The sequence below is a fragment of the Diceros bicornis genome, chromosome 32 (genome assembly GCF_020826845.1).
Source record: "Diceros bicornis minor isolate mBicDic1 chromosome 32, mDicBic1.mat.cur, whole genome shotgun sequence".
NCBI classification, from domain to species: Eukaryota; Metazoa; Chordata; class Mammalia; order Perissodactyla; family Rhinocerotidae; genus Diceros; species Diceros bicornis.
In genome coordinates, this window is record NC_080771.1 from 33,492,965 (window position 1) to 33,513,591 (window position 20,627).

Here is a 20,627-nt window from a genome sequence, read left to right on the forward strand (position 1 = left end):
CGGGCGCGCACCAACGCACCACTTCTCCGGCCATGCTGAGGCGGCATCCCACATACAGCAACTAGAAGGATGTGCAGCTATGACATACAACCATCTACTGGGGCTTTGGGGAAGAAAAAAGGGAGGAGGATTGGCAATAGATGTTAGCTCAGAGCCGGTCTTCCTCAGCAAAAAGAGGAGGATTAGCATGGATGTTAGCTCAGGGCTGACCTCCCTCACACACACACAAAAAAACAACAGCTGAAAAAGGCAGATGTGGAACCTTATTATAAACACCTACTAAGGACCCACACCACTATGATTTTTAAAATCTTTGGCTGTTTTCCCCATTAATACGCCGTGCTTTTCTTATAAATACAGAAATTCCATGTCATAGGAAGCTGTTCGCCAAAAGTATCGAGATTCACATCCGAACGCCTCTTTACCAGCTGAAATGGACCATCAGGGCCTGCTTGCAGCTGGGACGGCCTGAGCAGAGGCCAATGACCCCCACGGGTGGAACCCCCTCCTACACAGCAAGAGCTCACATTCCCAACAAACACTAACTCCAGCGGAGGTCTCAACGTCTTTGGATTTCATTGATAGAAAATGAACAAAGTATAAAAATTCAGTCGCTAATCTGACACAGGATTTCTGGGAGATACACCCACCAACCAATATACGGCACCAGAGGAACTTGACTCTGTTCCACTTGAGCACGGCCAGGACCACCTGGACATGACCGGTGTGGCTCTATGTTAAAGCAGGCACAGGCGGGGTGAGCAGAGGGTCGGCAGGCTGTGCGCCCTGCCCAGGGGGGCCATCCTGCAACTCCAGGAAGGCCCGAGCTCGGGGACTCCTCAATCGTCGTCCTCCGGGACCTCCCGGAGCCCTTGGCTTTGGCGGCTCCGCCCAGTGATTTCCAGCAGCGCCTGGGCCTCGGGGTCCACGTCCAGGATGCTCCTGCTGCTCTTGGCCTTGGGGAGAAGGGAAGGGCGGGTGTGTTTACTGACTGCCCCGCTGGCTCAGGCTCGTCAGCATGCAATCAATATCCTGCTGTTGCCACAACGAAAACGCAGCGGGGGCTCTGGCTCCCTCACTGAGGTCCCCCCACACTGTCACAGGGAGGTGACGAGGTGCAGAGGGCCCAACGACTCACTGCAGAACCGCAGAACTAGAAGGAACCCCAGACCCTCCCCGCCTTGCGGATGGGCCGTCCACCCGCCCGAGTTCACACCTTACACAAGGCCCTGCTTCCCAGCGCAGTTTGTTCTACTAAACCCCCTATGAACCCCGACAGGACTCCCAGCTGTGCTGTGCACCCACTGGCATCCCTCTGGCCAGCAACAGCTGCTGAAAACAAACTGGAATAAACTCTCTTGGATGGAGGAGTAAAAGGGGCAAAGCCGAGAAGGGGAGAAATGCCCCACGCTCACCAGCTGCGACTCCGAGGCGTCTCCCACCGCCCACACCTCCAACTTCTCGAACCGGAAGTTCTCCTTGGCCGACAGCTGAGGGCTGTTGTATGTGGTGCACGTGGGCTTGGCCTTGCTGTGTCCTTTCCCGAAATCGACATCAATCCACAGCCCAAAGTAATCGTGCTGCCCTCCCATGCCCTGTAAGGGAAGAGTGCCAGCATCTCCTCAGCCCAGACATCACACACCCTAAGATTGCTCAGCCGTAAGCACCAGCCTGAGATGAGGGCAGAGAAGAAGAGAATGCAATTTTCTTTTTTCTTTTTTTAACTCTGAAATATATAGATTGATACAATTTAAGTATCCCATTACAAGTTACTAGAACAATCATCAGAGTGTCCAGACTCCCACTCCATGCCTCCTTCTCATGGGACTATGCTGGCTGGAAGCCCAAGAGACAGCAGAAGACAAAAATAAAAAAATTAAAAAAATACAGACCGTCAGGGCCCAGAGACCCAAACCACTAAAACAAGGGTCAACAACACAGAACTTGACCCTGGAAATCCGACTGTGTCTGGGCCCCCGGGGCAGGGACACTCACCCTCGCACAGACCGGGACGTTGTGCTCGGAGCACTTACTCAATGCAGTGGATGACCGCCAGGAGAGGACGCAGGAGGCAGATGCGGGCAGCGACCCACAGCTGTTCTCTGCACGCCGGCACACTGCCGGCTCTAAGCTACTGGCTGACGGGGACAGAACCGCTGTTCAACCTCCCTGCTCACTTCTCTGGCTGCCCCCTCCACCACTGCCTCTTCTGGGGTCCCCGGGAGGCCTGGAACTAATGTGGAGCAAGGGACGAGCAGGAAAACGCAGGCGACTCTGAGAGCCGCTTCTCTCCTCGGGCCGATTGCTGGCGACTACTGGGACCTGCTGGGTGCTGCCCCTGTGGACCCATCCGGGGGTGGGCTCCTCGGACCCTCACCTCTCCGGTCACCAAACTGCCATTTTCTAGGAGGTGTTGGGGTCCTCAGGTGGCTCCGTGGGAGCCGTGCAGCGAGCCTGGAAGGAGCACTGGGACCCTCTCCGTCCTGACAAGGACCAGCCTTCTGGGCCCCTGGCTCTGCAAGCACAGGGCTGGAACCTCCCAAAAGGAGCTTTTTGTTAAGAAGCAGAAAAAAGAAATGGGCCAGGGCACTGGTGGAAGACACATTCCTCACCCAAACGAAGTGGCTGACAGGTGCTGGGCTGGGGGGTGTGCGTGGACACCCATGCCAGCTCCTCACCTCAGCCCTGACCCCCTCAGCCACCCCAGCCCCCTCTGCCCACCCTTTGCCTTCACGCTTGTCCTCCTTCCTGTGGCTGAGTCTCGAGGCTGGAGCACGGAGCAGACAGGCGGCACCGTCACCCCAACTGGGGCCCCACACACTCACATGCCCAGCCTGGACGTGCCCCCTCCTCCTCCTCGGGCTCATCCCCCAGCGTGTGGTGGGGCAGCAATGCCTGGAGACAGGTTCGAGACCGACACCATCTCCAGCCACGAAGGCCACAGGCCAATCATCTAATTACCAGGAAAACTGGCCGAATCCACCATTTGCACACAAACCACTGAAATGCCCCAACAGAGGCCCGTCCTTCCAAGAGAGAAATTCTGTCCTGTTGGCTGATCGTGGCCCTGAAGCCCAGGCAGAACCGAGTGCGTACAGCTCCCGATGACGTGGGAGAGGTGCCAGCCTAGCCATGTCAGGATTGACCCCGTCGGGGACGGACAGCACGAAGGCGGGACGTCCCCCTGCCCGTCTCAGGTCCTTACCAGTCCGTTTGGGATGGTCTGCTGCCCGTGATTCAGGTACATGTAGTGGTCGTTGTAGCCCGTGCAGGTGTACACAGCCATGCTGGGGGAGATGGAGAACAGGAAGCATTTGTCATCCCCTGAAAGTGACAGAGTGCAAATAAGCAGGGTCGCCCATCTGAGCCGGGCACAGAGGGAAGCAGGAAACGGAACAAGCCACCACTCAGGAGGCAAAAACCTTCACACGGGTCTTTGGTGCCCTGAGCTCACCAGACACTGGGGCCTCGGCCATCAGAGACCAGTGGGCAGCTCCCAGACCCCACAGATGACAGGCCTTACAGCTGCCAGGGACCTGGAGAATGAGCTGGCAGGGGGAGGGAGCGACCGTGACAGCTAAAAAGGAACGTGACATCTGCTTGCTGGGGACAACTTTCAGCTCTCACCTGAAAGCTCTGTCTACTGTTCGCCGACTGAGCACACTGAAGTCAGAAAGAGCAGCCTCCTTTTCACTTAGAAGCAAGGGGGCAGGCGGTCTCCCCAGGTCCCGACTTGGCACTACCACAGCCTCCTCAAGTGGGCACATGATACTGCGCAAGGCTGTCCCCAGCCTAAAAGAAGGCGTCATCCAGAGGGGACACACCTGCAGACACAACGCTGTCTACAGGGCATGAGCTGCTGAGAGGGACACACAGTGACAGGTGACTGTCTAGCTTCGTCCAAGGTGTGGGCATGCGTGCCACAAGAGAAGGTACTGGTCAAAACTCCAGAAAAGGCAGGCATCCTATGTTTTAGAGTTGCCTTACTTCCTTCCGTGGTTCATCCGTTCCGTAAGCATATTCCGCAGTGGGGAGTGCGGTGGAGGCCACGCCTCCCCCCACTGAGCCTCCAGCTGGGCAGGAGCCACAGAGATGCGCCCCCCAGTTGTGAGAACTTAGCCAGAAGGATTGCCCCTCCATAGTGACACCGTGAAGGGCACTTGATGTCACATAAGCCGACACAGGGCCAAGCTCACGGCACTTTGGGGTCGGGCCATTTGTGAGGTGGGACGGAAGGTCCCGGGAAGCAGGCTGGGAGCCCGGATGTGGAGGGTGGACACGAAGCGGGATTCAAGCCCAAGGGGCCTCAGGGGGAGGACAGCCCTCAGCAGCAGCAAGGGCCCAGACCAGAGGAGTCAGGCAAGTGACGCTCGGGCCTCCCATCCAGACGGATCCATGGGGGCCTCTGCAGTTGTGGTGGTCAGGGGGCTTCTGGAGGCTGCAAATTAGTGCCTCCAGGGTCGGGAAGGACGTCCTGAGATGGAGACGGCTACTCCACGCAGGGACAAGGCGCGGGCACACGGGAAACAGCAGGGCCCCTCGGTCGCACTGCAAGGTTTGTGAGTGCTGGGGTGGGGGAAGAAGGGAGGTGATCCTGGAGAGGTCAGCTGGAGCTGGACGACAGAGGGCTTTACTCCTGGCTAAAGTCTCAGGCTTGATTCCACGGGCTCAGGCGGCCCCAGAAGGCTGGGGGCAGTTTCAGGCACGATGAACTACCTGGTCCCACCCTGTGCCCCAGGTGCTGGGTATCAGCACCACTTTGCTCCGCAATCCTAAGGCTGTCTTTCGACCAACATTTCCTGGGTGCCAGATGCTAAGAAAGGCGCTAGGGTCACAAAGTGTAGACCCGTCAGGTGCAAAGGACCCCATTCTAGTTCATCCTGGGGTCTGCGCTCAGTGGCGAGGGCCACGTGGGGGGAAACCTTACTCTCTAGGATGCAGGAACAAGGAGTCATTATCACCTGCAAAAAAGCCAAGCCAATAGGAGGGCGCATCTCTCACAACAAGGACACTCAAGAACCAGGCAGCCAGCGCCACCCAGCGCGAGACAGGTACAAGCAAGTGTACCAGGCGGTGCCATTTCACGTAGTTCTGAGTAACCGAGTCCCGGAGAAAATCAGCACCTTGCCCAGGACCAGAGGTGGGACTCACGAGGCTGTGTGCTCAGTCCAAAGCCGTGGGCCTTTCAACTGCACCACAGAAAACATGAGCAAAAATGAAGCGATGCACCAGCTGTTACCACTTCAAGTGTCAAATATTAGGAGTCTGCAGGACAAAGGGACAAGAAGGCTCGCTGAACTTGACCTGAATCAGTGATGCAAGGCTGCCCTCTGCTGGAAGCCCAGCCTCATATTTCAGAACAGAAAGAACTCAAGTTTGATAACTGGGTAATTGCTTTTTCCCACTGTTCCTCAGGAAGATTAATTCCGCTTGTTAAAAAAACATTAAGACCCAGCAGAGCCAGCCTGGAGTTAAAATTAAAAGAGCTGGAAGAGGAGGAAGCTTCTCTATAATAATGATTCTCAGGGTTTTTCCATCCTAAAGCAGAGCCTCCAACCGTGCAGAGAGGGCAGCTCGTTCATTCCCCCAAAGCCTCGAGATGGAGCTGGGGGAGGACACCCCATCCTCTGACACTGTGATGGGGAAGGTGGGTGTGCAGAGGAGCTAACACAGCGGGCCTGAGACTGCTGTCCCCAGAAAGGCCTGATTGCAAGGCTGGCCCTCAGCTGGCGTCTGGGAACTTGGACTGGGGAGGGTCCCCACCACTCCCAGACTGATAAGAGGGGCTCCCGGTGCCTAAACTGTTTGTGCAAACAGCATGGTTGGTGCTGAACACCTGCTCTCCTCCTGGGAGTCTGGGATCTGCGTACGTACAGGCAGAGGGTGCTCACGTGACCGGTCCCCACGGAACCCTCGGCGCTGGGTCTCTAACGAGAGTCCCTGGAAGACAGCACTTCACATGTGCTGTCACAACTCTTGCTGGGGGAATTAAGTGTGTCCTGTGTGACTCCCCTGGAAGAAGACTCTGGAAGCTGGAGTCTGGTCTCCCCTGGACTTCACCCTACCGCCTGTGCCCTTTGCTCATCTGGCTCTGCACCCTCACTGTGATAGATCACGGCCATGAGGATGCACTGACCATGCACAGAGTCCTGTGAGTCCTCCTACGGAATCACTGACGTGGGGGAGTGGGGGGGTCTTGGGGACCCATGACACACTGGGGAAGGGCTGGTAGCAGCAACTGGATTAAAGATCTGGAACATTCTGAAACCTAGAGAAAACCAAATCCTAAAAACAATGGGCTCTCAGGGACAGAGGTACCCAACCCTTCATCTCATAAGTCCTTCTACCCGTCCCAGGTAAACAGCTGCCCCGCTGCTGCTAAACTCTCTCCAGGAATGGCAACTCTGCTCCTAGACACAGCTCCCTGGCCAGCAGAAGCTCTCCTAGTGGAGGGAAGACAGAAACAATTCCAGGGGCGTGCAGTACAACAGAGGATGCACAGGGAGCACACGGCCCTTGTGTGGTTGGGGAGGCTTCCCGGAGGAGGCAACCCTGGGCTGAGTCCCAACAAGGAGCTGGCAGTGCAAACAGGTGAGGAAAAGAGAAAGAGCAGCATGTCCTGATGCCAAGAGGGAGCACGGCCTGTTCTGGAAACCGCAGGTAGTTCAGGGAGACTAAGCATGGAGCCTTAGGGGACAGGAGCGGGTTGTGAAGCTAGAGATAAAAGGTGTGCCGTCCTGCAGGCAGGGGGAGTCTGTTCAAGGGTTTCCACAAGAAGAGCACCATGTCAGGTGTGCTGGGATGTGGCAAATGGATTGGAGGGCTGAGGCTAAAAGCAGGGGCCAGTTAAAGGCAGCTGCAGTCCCGCTGGTGACAGCGACATGGAGGGGAGAGGCGGCAAGACGCAGGCAGAATGGATGGGAACTGATGACTGTCTGGTGGGACGCACAGTCCCCGGCCCAGAGGAACACACCACCTTTCTCCCTGGCTCCCGAATCTCAGGACCTGGGATCTTCCCTTCCACTGACCCAGCCAGTACTGACCACGCCCCTCACTGGGAGGGACCCTCCTGGCTCCATTTAGCTCAGGGGAGTGAGGGCAACCTGAATCTCGTCTCTTAGAGCCGCTAGGAAAAGCCGTCCATTCACAGCTGCTGGCCCCCAAGGAGACCTACTGAGAACACAGCCATGGGCAGCCCAGGCCACGCACCCTGGGGACACACAGTGACATCAAGTCCTGGGAAGGCAGGCTCACCTCTGAGTACGACAACAGCCCACTGCCCAAGAGGAGAGCGTTTTCAAAAATGGTCCTCTAAAAATGTTTTCCAGAGTATTTTCCTTTGAGGATGGGGAAGAGTTTACTTAGAGCCTTTCATCCAGTGCACTGAAGGCCACACAAAGAACTTCCAAACTCCAACAAAATCACAAAACTGAAAAACTAGAGCAGAAAACAAAGGCCGAAGGAAAGCAAACACGCAGGGGCAGCGGGGGTGGGTTCCAGGAAAGGAAGCCAGTCTCAGGAGAGAAGACATCTCATCTGAAAGGGTTGGCGTCTCTAGGTTCCTCCTGAGGCATCCACAGCCCAGCCCCTCCCACTGCTGGCACAGACATGTGCAATAATGCCGCACCACTGTCTCCTCCCCTGACATCCAGGGTGAAGGCACCTGTCCTGCTTACCTTCCCGTTGCCAGAATCAGAAAAGAAGTCCACGCAGCGTCAGATCACCATAAAGCAGCATCACCTTTTACAACCCTCCCAACCGCGTCCAGAAACCACGCGGAGAAGACGGGAGAAACGCTCACATCCTCTGCTGGTGCTCGCAGGTCTCTGACCAGCATTCTTAACGAGCACCAGGCTACCACTCGGGGTTTCGGTGGCCAAGTCTTACCTTGAAACTGAGGCTTGACCTCCCAGGAGCAGGAGGCAAACCCACCGAACACGTGGCCGTCGTGGTCCTGGAGGAGCACCACACAGGGGCCCCCGTGCGTGATGTGCCCACAGAGCTGGGCGAAGCTGTGCCCGTGGAGCTCGGACGAGAAGAGCAGACGCCAGCGGTGCCGCCGCTCCCTGGGCAGGTGGGAGTTGACGTAGATGACCGACAGGACATCCAGCACGCTCTCAAACTCCCGCCCCTGATCGACCTGACGCTCGGGGAGCAGGGCAGACAGGTCGAGGGATGAGCCCAGGAGGAGAAAGCCTCTGTGGATGACCACGCTCAGAAACGTGGCCACGTGGGGGGCCCTGAACACCCAGTCCTCGATCGTGGCTCGGTCACAGTCACAGTCCAGCCGCTGAGGCCCCAGAAGCTTCTCGCCACCTAAGGAAGGGAGAGCAGTACATCACTTCATACCTACTACCTAAACCCGCGCTGTCCAACACGGAAGCCATGCATGGCTTCTGAGCACCTGACATGCGCCCGTCTGAACTGAGACGTGCGGTAAGTGTACAGTACACACCAATTTCGATACCTGGTATAAAAAAATGTAAAATATCTCAATCATTTTTATATTGATTACCAATGTTAAATTATATTTTGGACATATTAAAATTAATTTCACTTATTTCTTTTTACTATTTTAATGTGGCTACTAGACTATTTAAAGTTTCACATGTGGCCTGCCTTAGTGCTTGCATTATCTCTTTGTGGGACAGCCCTGATCTAAACAATTCAACATCAACACTTATCTTTTCTCTCCTCTCCAAGCTGCATTTCAGAGGCCCCCAAGACAGCCGTGCCCTCACCCCAGGGCCCAGCCCCGAGACTCCTCAGCAATTGTTCCTGAGAGAGCTACCCCAAAAGCCACTTGCGGAGGGCTTCCAGCCCCACAAGGTCATTTGGAAAGGATTTAGAAGTGCGTTGTTATATATAATTATACATAATATCATGTTGTTCTTCTTTCTAAGTTCTAAATATACCACTTAATTTTTGAAATATAACCTATTTGCAAACTGCATTTAAAAATCCAGCTTTATCATAAAACTGTAATGCTTTCATAAAACAAGTCTACTGCAAACAGATTCACCACAAGGTATTTTTAAATCCCAAGTAAATTTAAATATATCCTATTTCTCATCCAACAATAGCAGAATACACATTCTCAAGTGCACACAGAACATTCTCCAGAACAGAGCACATGCTAGGCCATAAAACATGCCTCCATAAATTTAAAAAGACTGAAATCATACAAAGTATGTTCTTCAAACACATGGAATGAAATTATAGATTAACAGCAGAAGGCAATTTGAGAAATTCACAAACATGTAGAAATTAAATCACATACCTCTAAATAACCAAAAGACCAAAGAAGAAATTATAAGGGAAGTTAGAAAATACAGAGATGGACGAAAACAAAAACACAACATACCCAAACTTATGAGATTCAGCTAAAGCAGTGCTTAGAGGGAAATTTACAGCCGTAAATGCCCATATTGAAAAACAGAGATCTGAAATCAATAACCTCACATTCTACCTTAGGAAACTAGAGAAAGAAGACCAAACAAAATCTAAAGCAAGCAGAAGAAGGAAATAAAAGACTTATAAGTGAAGAGAAATGAAACAGAAATTAGGCAACAGAGAAAATCCACAAAACCAAAAGTTGGCTCTTTAAAAATATCAACAAAAAACAGACAAACCTTTAGCTACACTGACCAAGAAAAAAGAAAGAAGACTCAAACTACCAAAGTGAGAAATGAAAGTGGGGACATCCCTACTGACCTGAAAGAATAAGAATTATCAGGAAATACTAGGAACAATTGTATGCCAACCAATTAGAGAGTCTAGAACAAAGTTGGGGGACTCAGGCTTCCTGATTTTAAAACCATACTCCAAGGCCACACTAATCGAGATGGCGTGGTGCCCCCCTACGCACCAAGTCTCACTGTGAGCCCACGAGGGCACTTGCCTGGAAGCTTCATCTCGGAGAAGAGCTGGGCAGCCAGCACCTGCACCCTGGGCGGGGAGCCCGGGCCCTTCTTCTGAGTCCAGCCTCTCAGCTCCTGCCTGTGCTCTAGCACGTGCGCCACAGAGCCAACCAGATCCTCTGTAAACTGCAATATCGCAATTTAACCATTAGTAACATTTCCACTGTGACCCACAACCTACGTCCTATCAACATGGGGAAGGTCGTTTTATCTCTTCAGTGCCAACTATGACGGACCACAGTGTGGGAAAAGATCACATAACTTAGGTACTTCTTCACTTTTCTCATGATACCCTGGGCTGGCCTAGAAGATCTGCCAAGGCCTTTGCCCAGGAGTTCTGACCTCACCCAGCATATGGTCTAGGGGTCCCCGAGGGTGGACATTTCCACGAGGCCTCCACCAGCTACTTGATGCTCCCGAGTCCCCCACCTAAGGACACCGAGACTGCTTGCGCTGCGGAAGGCCTCGTGGCCCCGCTACCTTCTCGATTTCTCTTGCTTTCACGGGACCTTCTGTGGCAGAAATCATTTTCAGGATCACGAGACTCTTCTCCTCGGAGTTTCCTTTTAACAGGTGGGACATTGACACTGTGAACTGCTTCTGGGAGACACCCTCACTGGGCCCCATCGCCGTCCCCGTCAGGTTGACCCTCCGCATCCCATCATACAGTCTGGTGACCATCTCTAGGGGAAGAGCTTCCCCAACGTGGCTCTGTTGGGGACAAGCAGGAGAAAAGCATGGACGGGATACAAGTTAAATGTGGTGGAATCATGGAAAAATAACTAGGAGACCAAGACCAACCACTGCTGTTTCTACCACCTGAACCCCGAGGTGTACCACCTCTCCCCTACCTAAAGGCATCACACCACCCAAGGACCCACATACCTAATATGTCCTGGCTTGTGGCTCATCTTGGCCATCAGACTCTTACAGTCTTTTCCCGTCCTGTCCTCCAAACTTTCTAGTCTCCCCAGATTGGCCACGTCATTCCTACCTCTGGCCACTGCCTGCTCTTCACTCTGCTTACAACATCTTCTTCATTCTAGACTCTAATAGCTGCCATTTGCACGTCTGAATTGATTAACACATGGAACATATGTCTGTGTGGAGCTAATCTGGTCTCCTCTATATTAAGGACTTGCAAATATATTAGCTAGCTTTCACTTCTTATCCAAGTTCTTTGTGCTCAGTAGGCATTTTTAATTAATTTTTATTTAAATTTTAAATCTAGTTCTTAATTAATGTCTTGCCTATAACATCCTGTAAATGTCCTCCACCTTTTCGACTCCAACATCAAATCTGATGTGGTCCAGGGATTACAAACAAATGGTGAGAGACAGCAAATCAAGAACGAAATCACGCATTTCCTTCATAGAGGGGTCTGCAAAACGGATTCTCCTGTAACCACTTACTGTGTCTGCACTGTTTGTGCCAACACCGATCCTTCTGCAGTTCTTGTAAAGCCGGTTCCCAGCCCACTCCTCAAAAAGAGTATTCCTATTTCCGTCGATGTTTTCAAAGTTCTACCAGAAAAGCAACCTCTAATTCCTTCCCAAAGGAAACTTTATTCAATCGCCGAGGTTTTCTGATCAACTTTCAACCATGTGTATCTTGATAACACTCATGAATGTTGTCACCCGCTCTGCAGGCAAGTCCTTCCCCGGCCTGTCTGGGTCCGTATGCTCCAGCTTGGCAGGTGACCTGGCAGACCCGGTGCCTTGGGACAGTGGAGATGCACACACGTACACACCACACAGCTGTGACCCAGACAGCCTCCCTGGCCAGCGTCCTCATCTGTAAAGTGAGCGTGCCGGGGGATCCCCAATGCCCTGACCAGCTCCCATTCTGCATGTTCTAGAAGAGGAGGCTGATAGAATGTCTTCACACGCTGCATTCCCTCCCCACCTCCCACGAAGATGGGCTGATGTTGTCTCTGCCTCAGTCTGAGCACTCAGACATGTGGTTAAAAGCCCTATGGAATGGGGCAAAAAGATGGAGAATCAGGCAGTTTTAACACCTTGTCAGGTGAACCTTGAATTTGAACATTCTTTTGTTAGGAGGATCATAAACTTCCTAAGACGTCAAACACTTACAAATTCTAACGGCAAAGGTATACTTGAAACATTGTGGTTACCGGACCTATGAATCCCACTGAGGTGGTCTGTCCCCCCATCTCGGAGGGAAATCAGGAGACAATGGTTCAAGAAGTGGGCAGCAGGGCTGGGCCCTTCGGTCAGTCTCAAGGTAGAAACGTCCCCAAAACATCACACTACAAAGGCAACAGACATCACATAGCCCACAAAGCCGAAAATCCGTACTATCCAGCCCTCTACAGACAGCAATCCTCGCAGTGTTCCCATACACCTGTCTCACACACAAGAGCCGATCTCGGTCCGGGGGGCCACAGCTTGCAGAGCCCTGCTCCAAACTAGATATTAACTGCTGACTGTTACTCTTGCCTGTAGTGCCTTCAGAGAGAAGGATCTGAGCGAGGTATTCGAGCTGTGTTTGTCCGATGACAGAGCATCAAACAGTCTATCGATCTCTGCCTGCTCCTCAGGCAGAAACTGTGAACAGGTGTTCTGCCCCGAGCGGCTTTTGGCGTTCCCCATCTTCCCTTCTATCTGGCAGAACCCTCTGCAGAACAAAAAGATTCCAAGTTAGAGAGAAAAGCCAAAATGTAATAATCATATGGTATAAATGTTGATAATTATACGGTGAAGTTAATAAATATCGATTTAGCTACAAAATGCAGCTTAAACGCATCAGAGCTACGTAATGTTTCAGTGTGGTAGAAACTGATACTTGATACAAAAAAAGTGGGGAAACCCCATCCTGATTCCTATGACTTCCCGAAGCACGCTCGTAATTGCCAAACAAGTCTGGATTTCTTTATTTGAAAACACAGTTCCCACGCTGACATAACTAAAAGGCAGAAAAATCAGTATTTTAATCTAAATATTCATTTTTTAAAAACCTGAGTTGAAAAAACTCTGTAAGGCTGGATGATCACATGTATTTGAATAAAATCAACACCTTGAAAATATCGCCTACAAAGCGAACAGGCTATTTGACACATTCTTCCTCTGTGATCCTGGTTCCACCTCCTACCAGGTGTGTGGTCTTCTCTGTGCCTGGCTCTCCACGTTAGTAAAATGGGAATCCTCGAGATCCCAGCAGAGAACTGCACCCAAGGGCTGGTGACCTCTGTTTGTTATCACAAACCTCATTACAGAAAGGGGTCAAGTGCCAACAGATCAAACAGGGATTCAAACCAAAAAGCACAGCCAGATAAAAACATCTTTTAAGAAGCAAAATGCTGTGACTTCTTAATCCTGTCCTGAGACTTCATCTGGAAACTCAGGTCCGTGAAATTAAAGGAGAAACAAGCACGTTCCCCGGCACAGGCAACTCAATAAACTAAATCAAAGCAACAGGACAGTCTCCCACCAGGTGCACGGGGGAGGGGCACAGAGCTTGGAAAACAGCCCCATCGAGATCTGGCTGATCAAAGGGGAAATGGGGTACAATGTGGATCTTTCTTCTCTATTTTCTTTTTACTGCAGTGAGAGTCACATAACACAAAACTATCCATTTTAAAGTGTACAATTCCGTGGATTTAATACATTCACAGGGTCGTGCAACCACCACCTCTATCTAGTCCCACTAGCATTTCATCACCCCAAGAGAAGCCCCAGACCCATTAGCAGTCACTCCCCATTCCCCCTCCTCCAGCCCCTGGCAACCACTAATGTGTTTTCTGTCTGTACAGATTTATCTACTCTGGACATTTCATATACATGGCATCATACACTAGGTGGTCTTTGGTGGCTGGCTACTTTGACTTGGCAGAACGTTTTCACGCTTCCTCCATGTTGTAGCCTGTGTCAGGACTTCACTCCCTTTTCTGGCTGAATACTATTCCAGTGCATGGAGATACCACATCTGGTTTACCCATTCCTCTGCTGACGACATTCAGGCTATTTCTACTTTTTGGGGACCGTGACTAGCACTGCCATGAGCATGTGTGTACGTGTACTTGTTTGAGCACCTACTTTCCAGTTTGGGGGTGTGAACCCAGGAGTGGAGTTGCTGGGCCACACGGTAATCTGATGAGTAACTTTTTGAGGAAACGCCAAACTGGGTTCCATTTTCCACTCCCAGTAGCAAAGACGAGGGTTCCAATTTCTCCACATCCTCTCCAACACTCTTGTTATTCTTCCTTCTTTTTCATCGCAGCCATCCTGGCACGGGACCGTCTGCCCTGAACGGGAAGCCTCCCGCTGGGGCTCCTTGTAGAGGGGCTGCAGCACACTTGCAGAGGCAGGCTGGAAGCAAGGGCTCCCGAGGCCCAGGGTGGGGCTGTCACTCTCGGGCTATCTGACCTAACGCTTCCACTCCTCGAGTTTCTCAGCAGCATAAGAGCCAAGCAGGAAAACCTCCGGCCCAGGGCTCAAGGTCCAGCCTGCATGAAGCTTTCCTCATCTCTGAGATACAGTGGGCAGCACCGCTGGTGCTGGTCCCCTCCAGGGGCATAGCCCAAGCAGCCATGCCAAGGCAGCCCCATCCTCTTCGTCAGCTCTTCTAAGAGCCCCATGAAACGACCCGACCCGACCATTTAGGACTCGATCAGGAGAGGAGCCATTGTCATTCGATTTTTATATACCCGGTGATTCCGGAGAAGCGTGGGGAAGGGTGCAAAGGGAAAAAGGAGGTTATAATCTCATTGCTTCTGCAGTGGATTCAACAGAGCCCACCATGGGAACCATGCTGTAAGCATTAGTAAGCCCTAAGGCAATGCCCCAGAGAAATCACCATAGACAGTATGTCATACCCATCAGCTAAAGACAGCTGGAGCACGTGTGTGGTCAAAGCCACGTTGCTAACTCGCTGCAGCGAGCGTGCGGGTCTCGGGAAGAGCGTGGGCGGGGGGCTTGGTCTGGGGTCGGGGCTGTCTCCTTGGAAGACTCAGAGAAGGGAGGGTTCAGTCTAGACTGGGTGCAATTCAGTGGGTATCTGAATCACTTTCATTGACAATGCAGGAGGAACCGAGAGGGGCTCAAGTTATGATTAGGAAGGACACGGCTCTGTTCATTTCACCAGTGCCCTCGACTATGCTGCTGCTCCTGGAGGTGTCTGTGCTCAGCAGGACAGCCCCGCGGCGCCCATGTTCAGGCCAGCTAGCAGGTGACAAACACAAAGACAAAGTCACCAGTACTAACGCCACACACCGTCTGAAAACCCACAGCAGTCACAGCTTTACAAACACTACAAATATTAAATCAGGATAGACTTAGCCAGAAGTATTTTTAGGTTCATATTGCATCCCCCCCTACCAGGGAAATTCAAGATTTTTCTCAAATCAGTGTTAATTTATCAAGTCACCAAAAAATTTGTCACACAACTCTCCCTGTGCCCCTATCCTGCTATTCAGCTGAAATCCTGATACTGGTAAATGTATAAAAATGCACTCCAGTGAATTCTACTTCATTCTTAGATAGGGTCTTCATACCAAAGATCATCACCCTTTCTCACTTCTAGAAAATTTTCAGGTTTGTGACATGAGAAGGCCTGTGACTTACCTAAACAGCTGGAAGAGACACAAGTCTTCCCACCACCTAGGAGGGAAAGTTTTTGAGACGTTAGCACAGCTTCACATGAAAGCTGGACCCTCTGACGGCCGGGCCCACCCCAGGCTTCCAAGGCCAGCCTCAAGGATGCACATGGTCCACTTGGGGCATCAGACACGAATCCCTCTGAGCAGTTCCTTTCTGCTCCTCAACTGGCTCACAGGGCCCTCACTGTCCGCCTCTGCACACCCTCTACACCTTGCCCACCTCACCATCCCACTCAGCCTTTGGGGTGCAAGACTACCCGGCGTTCTTGACTCTCCCAGTCTGCTGACTAGGTCGTTCCTTTTCCTGAGTGGTGCCTTAACTGCAACGGAGCAAGGCCCCACCTCGCTCACTCTGCTCAAGCCACACCCGCCCCTGCCCCTTAGGCCAAGCCCAACTCGCCCACTAGAATCTCAAAGTCACAAAAGAGACTCTGCCCCACGGCCACCCGCCTAGCACCTGAGCCAGCCTGGCGCATGCAGGCGCTGGGACATGTGTGTCCAGTGGCTGCGTCCTTCCTTGCTGACCGTTCAGGTGGACTGGTCCATTCTCCTACCACCTTGGGGGATCCCATGCGCCAACCCCAGGAGGCCGGCCTGGCCCGGGTCCTAAGAAAGCCCGAGCCCCCCACGTTTGGCTCCCACAGGGCTCGCTCCCGGCCCCCACAGCCTCAGGGGCCCTTGGATGAGTGCCGCTTGCTCTACCACCTACAACCGGTTCCTGCCCAAGGACGGGCTCCAGGAGGCCCTCGTCTCTGTATCCCACAGCCCACCTGGCCTGGGCAGGGCAGGGACTCAGCACACACAAGGAGCGATTTGCTGAGCCACCCTCGCCTTGAGAACAAGCTGAGAAGCCACCAGGGAGGGCTGAGCGCAAGGACAGGAGCTCCGGCCATTGCCACCTCCAGCCTCTCCTTAACGGCGATGCCATTTCAACGCTGCACTTCCTCCCTGCTCAAAATCAAGGAATTGCTCTATCAGGGGGTACCAGCCTCTTTAAGAGGGGCGCCTGGGGATAAAAGGCCACCAACATTTAAATGCCACTCCTCAGAAGTCTCCAGATGTTCCATGACTGAGGAGCCAGGTACCCCGGGATATGCCACGAAGAGGTCACAGATCCCGCCTCCTCCAGGACAGTGGCCTTCCTGACGTCAGCACACACCTCTACTCCTTCAATAAATAACTTCGTGTCTCCTGGGCCAGACCCCGTCAAGGAGAGCGGGCAGGCACAGACAAGCCCCAGAGAGGCCTGGGCCTGCAGGAGCGTCCCAGCCCACAGGGAGAGACAGACAGGATCAGTGGGGAAGGGGTGAGGAGAACACGGGAGACAAGAACAGAAAACGTCCCCAAGGACACAGCTGGCTGGGTCTTCAGGCACCCACAGGTGGCTCACCTGGGAAGTGGGGACAGACACACAAAGGCGCAGGGGTGAAACCGAGATCGAGGTGAGGTCTGGTGTGGGCAAGGGTACCAGAGGGGCTACAAAGCAAGGGGGCCCTCGTCTGCCTCCACCCAGCCCCTCACTTTCAGCCCGCCCCAACCTCCTCCTCTGTCCCACTAGAAACAGGTTCCTCCACTGTTGTCTGAAAACAGAGCGGTACAGAGCAGCCTGGCCGGACCTCCACAGCTGGGAGGAAGGAAGAGGCTGGGCAGGCCGCCAACAGTGGGACAGGAGGGCAGAAACGCACAGGAGAGGCGCAGACCTTCAGCATGCGGGTGGGCACAGGGCAGCGCCAGGAGGAGACACCAGGAAAGGCCGGAGCAGGGCATGCTGGCAACACCAGTTTTTCAAGCAGGAGGGAGAAGGGCGTGGAGCAGCCTCAAGCAGGAGCCAGGGGCCTGGAGTCAACGAGAGGTGGGAGGACAGGCAGCCTCTGAGAACGTGCCCCTGCCCCCTGCACCACCATGCTCAGTGTCTGCAGGGCACCCGTGAAGGGACCCATCTCAAAACAGCTCCAAGGACAACCCCATCTCCTTTTAAAGAGCCTCCTGCCAGCCAAGAAGAAGTAATGGCACTGGCACAATGTGTTCCCAGGTTTATCCGTCCTAGCCTCGATCCCTCCAATCACGCCAGAAATCTCTAATCGACTTTGGGGAGGAACGAAGGCTTTCGATGCATCCTTACTTCTCCCCATATGCAAGTTCCTGGACTTTCTTTCAGTCCCTGGCAATGGTTTTCTCACAGGACTGTCCCGAGTGCACCTTGCCACATGGCACAGCCTTTCCCCTGGCAAGCTGTGCATAAAACAACCCTACGCTGACCTGACCCTTCTGTAGGTATATGTATACCAGCTTCTCTTGCAGCAGGATGCACCTCAATGTTACTTTAAGATTCCTGTAAGGAGGACATTTGGCTATGATGTCTATGATGTCTATGAAGTCACACAGGAAAGGGGGTTGCTACTGGCATCTAGTGGGTAGAAACCAGAGGTGCCACTGAATATCCTACAAGGCACAAGACCGCCCCCTACAACAAAGAACTGCCTGGCCCCAAATGTCGGTAGGGCCCAGGGTGAGAAACTCTGGCTTCCAATGATGCGGGGCAGTGGGCAAAGTGTGAGGGTCCACACTGAAGCGTGCCAATATCCAGAACGCGCGCCTCTCAGCACGGCGGCCCCACGCTCCGAGGTTACGCTGTTAGCAAAGACGAGCAGATCTGAGTTCAAGTTCTGGCACTGGTTGGTTTTATGACTGTGGGCAAGCTACTAAGACCTTCAGAGCCTTAGTAAAATAAGGGAGTAACACCTGCCCCACAATGAGGTGGAAAGGATTAAATGTGGTAACACAGGGCATTTAATTTTGCCTTCTGGAGGCCAGAGATGGACAAATGGGCCCAAGACAACCAAAGGTTGAGTTCTTGCCCTGGAACAAGAGAAACAGCCCAGCTTGAAAGGAAGAACTCTCTCGGTGCTGGGAAGGGAGCCAGGAGCCATTCTTCTGCAGAACGGGGCCAGCAGTTCCTGCTGGCATCCTAGGATAGCTCAGTCAACTCCTTCTCAGAGCCTCTCCGACTGGCCCCTGTTCTGGTGATGCTCTCCACCCTGGCCTGCCAACCCCCCACCTCCAAGAGGCCACTGTCCTGAGAGTGGTGACCTGGCCCTCAGTATCCTCTTTCTGGGAAGACTCCCACAGCCCCATCTGGACAGAGGCACTTTAAGCCCTGTTTATGTCCCAGAACCAGCAGCTCTTCTGCAAAGGGTGAGCTTGAGCCTGGGCCCACCTTCCCTCTGCACAGAGCCCCTCCTGGCCAGAAGGTGACCTCTCCTGCTCCTGCCCGCGGCTGGCTTCCCTCCCCCAGGGGGCCCACTGGCTAATCTGCACGGGTGGCAGCCTGAGAGCCTTTCTGCTTTCTTTTCCTCTGCCCTCTGCCCTGAATTTAGCTATCAGCTCGACTCTCCTGGGACAAAGCTAGTAGGTTGTAGTCAGAATACAAGAAGGAAGGACTCCTCCACCCCCCAAAACACACTCCAGTATAACCCCCCGACGCTCCTCCCGCGGACGCTCCCCTCTCCTTTCCGCACCTACACCAGCTCTATCGTCTATACCAGCTCTCTAGCTTTCCAGTCCGGACAGCTGGCCTCGACGGCGGGGTGAGGACCTGCCAGGACCCTCTTATCTCCACCACACCAAAGGAGGAAGGTGCGGGGTGATTTTGTGTTCCGCCTGACCACAGGGAGACCCTCCCTCCCTCCCTCGCAGCTGTCCCCCAACCTCCCCCACCCCAGGCCCGAGGCGTGGGCAGCCAAGGAGCAGCAGGGCCCAGGCCCACTCCAGCACCGTGCGCTCCCACGACGAGGGCCATCAATCCCGATCCCTACCCCAGCCCCCTGCTCCCTTCAGGCTTCCGGCCAGCGCCTCCGCTCGACTCACCTGGACCCTTGGCCCCAGCACCTTCGGGTCAGGCCGCCCACGATTTTCCCGGAACGCCCGCCCCGTTGCCAGGCGAAATGCTGACGGACAGCTATCTGCCCCAATCGCAGAAGTAGAAGCTGAGGGGGCGGATCCCTAGGAAGGAGTCAGCCAATGGCAATGCACCTCATGGGGAGTGGGCCGGCGCTGGCGGGTGGGGGCGGGGCTGTGGGCGATGGTGGGGGCGGGGCATGGGCGGGGCCAGCGGGCAGCTGAGGGCAGGAAGGAGCGGCTGGGAGGGGCGGGATTCCAGCAGCGCCGCTGGGTAGGAGCTAGGACAGGGGCTGGAGGAGAGTCTGGGAAGGAGTGGCTGGTGATTCAGGGGAGGAGCGCCTGGGAAGGGAGGCTGTGTCTGGGCTGGGGTGGGAGAAGCTGGTGTGGCTGGGAGGGGGAATAGCTGGGAGAGAGGAGAGTCGGGCCAAATGCAGACACAGTGAGAGAAAAGGGAGGCAGGTAACCCAGCCTCGGGACTCTCCCTGGGGATTAAGACCTAGGCAGCAGCCCCTCCCACCTGCCTTGGCCCCTGCCCTCCCCCTGCGTCCTCCCTCTGTAGCCCTCCCCTACCTGCCCCTGGAAACCAAGCCCTCTACCTGGGGTCTCTAACTACTGCCCTTCCCAGTAGCATTTACACGTGCTTAAGCCTCTCCGGTCTTGATAAATAAACTCTCCTTGACCCCCATGCTCTTCTCCAGCTAGTACCCACCCCGCTTCAATCCAAAATGTTTCAAGACTGTTGTCCCCATTGATTCACCTTCCATTCATTCCCCAAGGCCCTGAGCCCTGGCACAGGTCCCTGTCACTGACTCCAGCAGGTACTGTCAGTCCTTGTGTGCAGTGGTTCCCAGCTGGCACCCCGCCCCCTTATTAAAGCTCTCCTTCCGGGTGTTTCCCCTTTCCTCCTGTCGTTTTCACCCAGTCGCTGCTGGCTTCTGCTCTGCTGGAGTGCCTAGGCTGCTCCCTGTGGCCCTCTCCTCCCTTACCCCATAGACCCTCCCTGAGATGACATCCTCCCTCCTGACAACTTTTCTCGTGTCTTCAATTCCCACCTGTCCGCTGTGCTGGCCCCTAACTGCACGTCCAGCTGATCTTCGAGCCTGCACTCTGACCTGTGTGTTCGCTTGCTTATCAGGCGTCCCCACAGGCTGTGCCTCAGACTCAGCCCAGAGCAGAACCCAAACTCGACC

General features: G+C 53.8%; 1 protein-coding gene across 3 annotated transcripts; it reads right to left on the reverse strand.

The window, feature by feature from the left end:
* Positions 1-559: 559 nt before the first annotated feature.
* On the reverse strand, positions 560-19,441 carry MEAK7 (MTOR associated protein, eak-7 homolog). 3 transcript variants are annotated; one of them, XM_058528389.1, is made up of 9 exons: positions 19,405-19,441; positions 15,503-15,538; positions 12,380-12,557; positions 10,401-10,631; positions 9,902-10,046; positions 7,888-8,316; positions 3,206-3,324; positions 1,416-1,595; positions 560-956 (listed from the first exon to the last, which is right to left on the reverse strand). In XM_058528389.1, the coding sequence occupies exons 3-9, from the start codon at positions 12,530-12,532 to the stop codon at positions 840-842; spliced, it is 1,374 nt and encodes a 457-aa protein (XP_058384372.1). In that variant the 5' UTR covers positions 12,533-12,557; positions 15,503-15,538; positions 19,405-19,441; the 3' UTR covers positions 560-839. The 3 variants fall into 3 exon arrangements, with proteins under 3 accessions (XP_058384372.1, XP_058384370.1, XP_058384371.1); XM_058528387.1 differs by lacking the exon at positions 19,405-19,441 and adding an exon at positions 17,238-18,143; XM_058528388.1 differs by lacking the exons at positions 12,380-12,557; positions 15,503-15,538; positions 19,405-19,441 and adding an exon at positions 11,333-12,372.
* Positions 19,442-20,627: the final 1,186 nt, after the last annotated feature.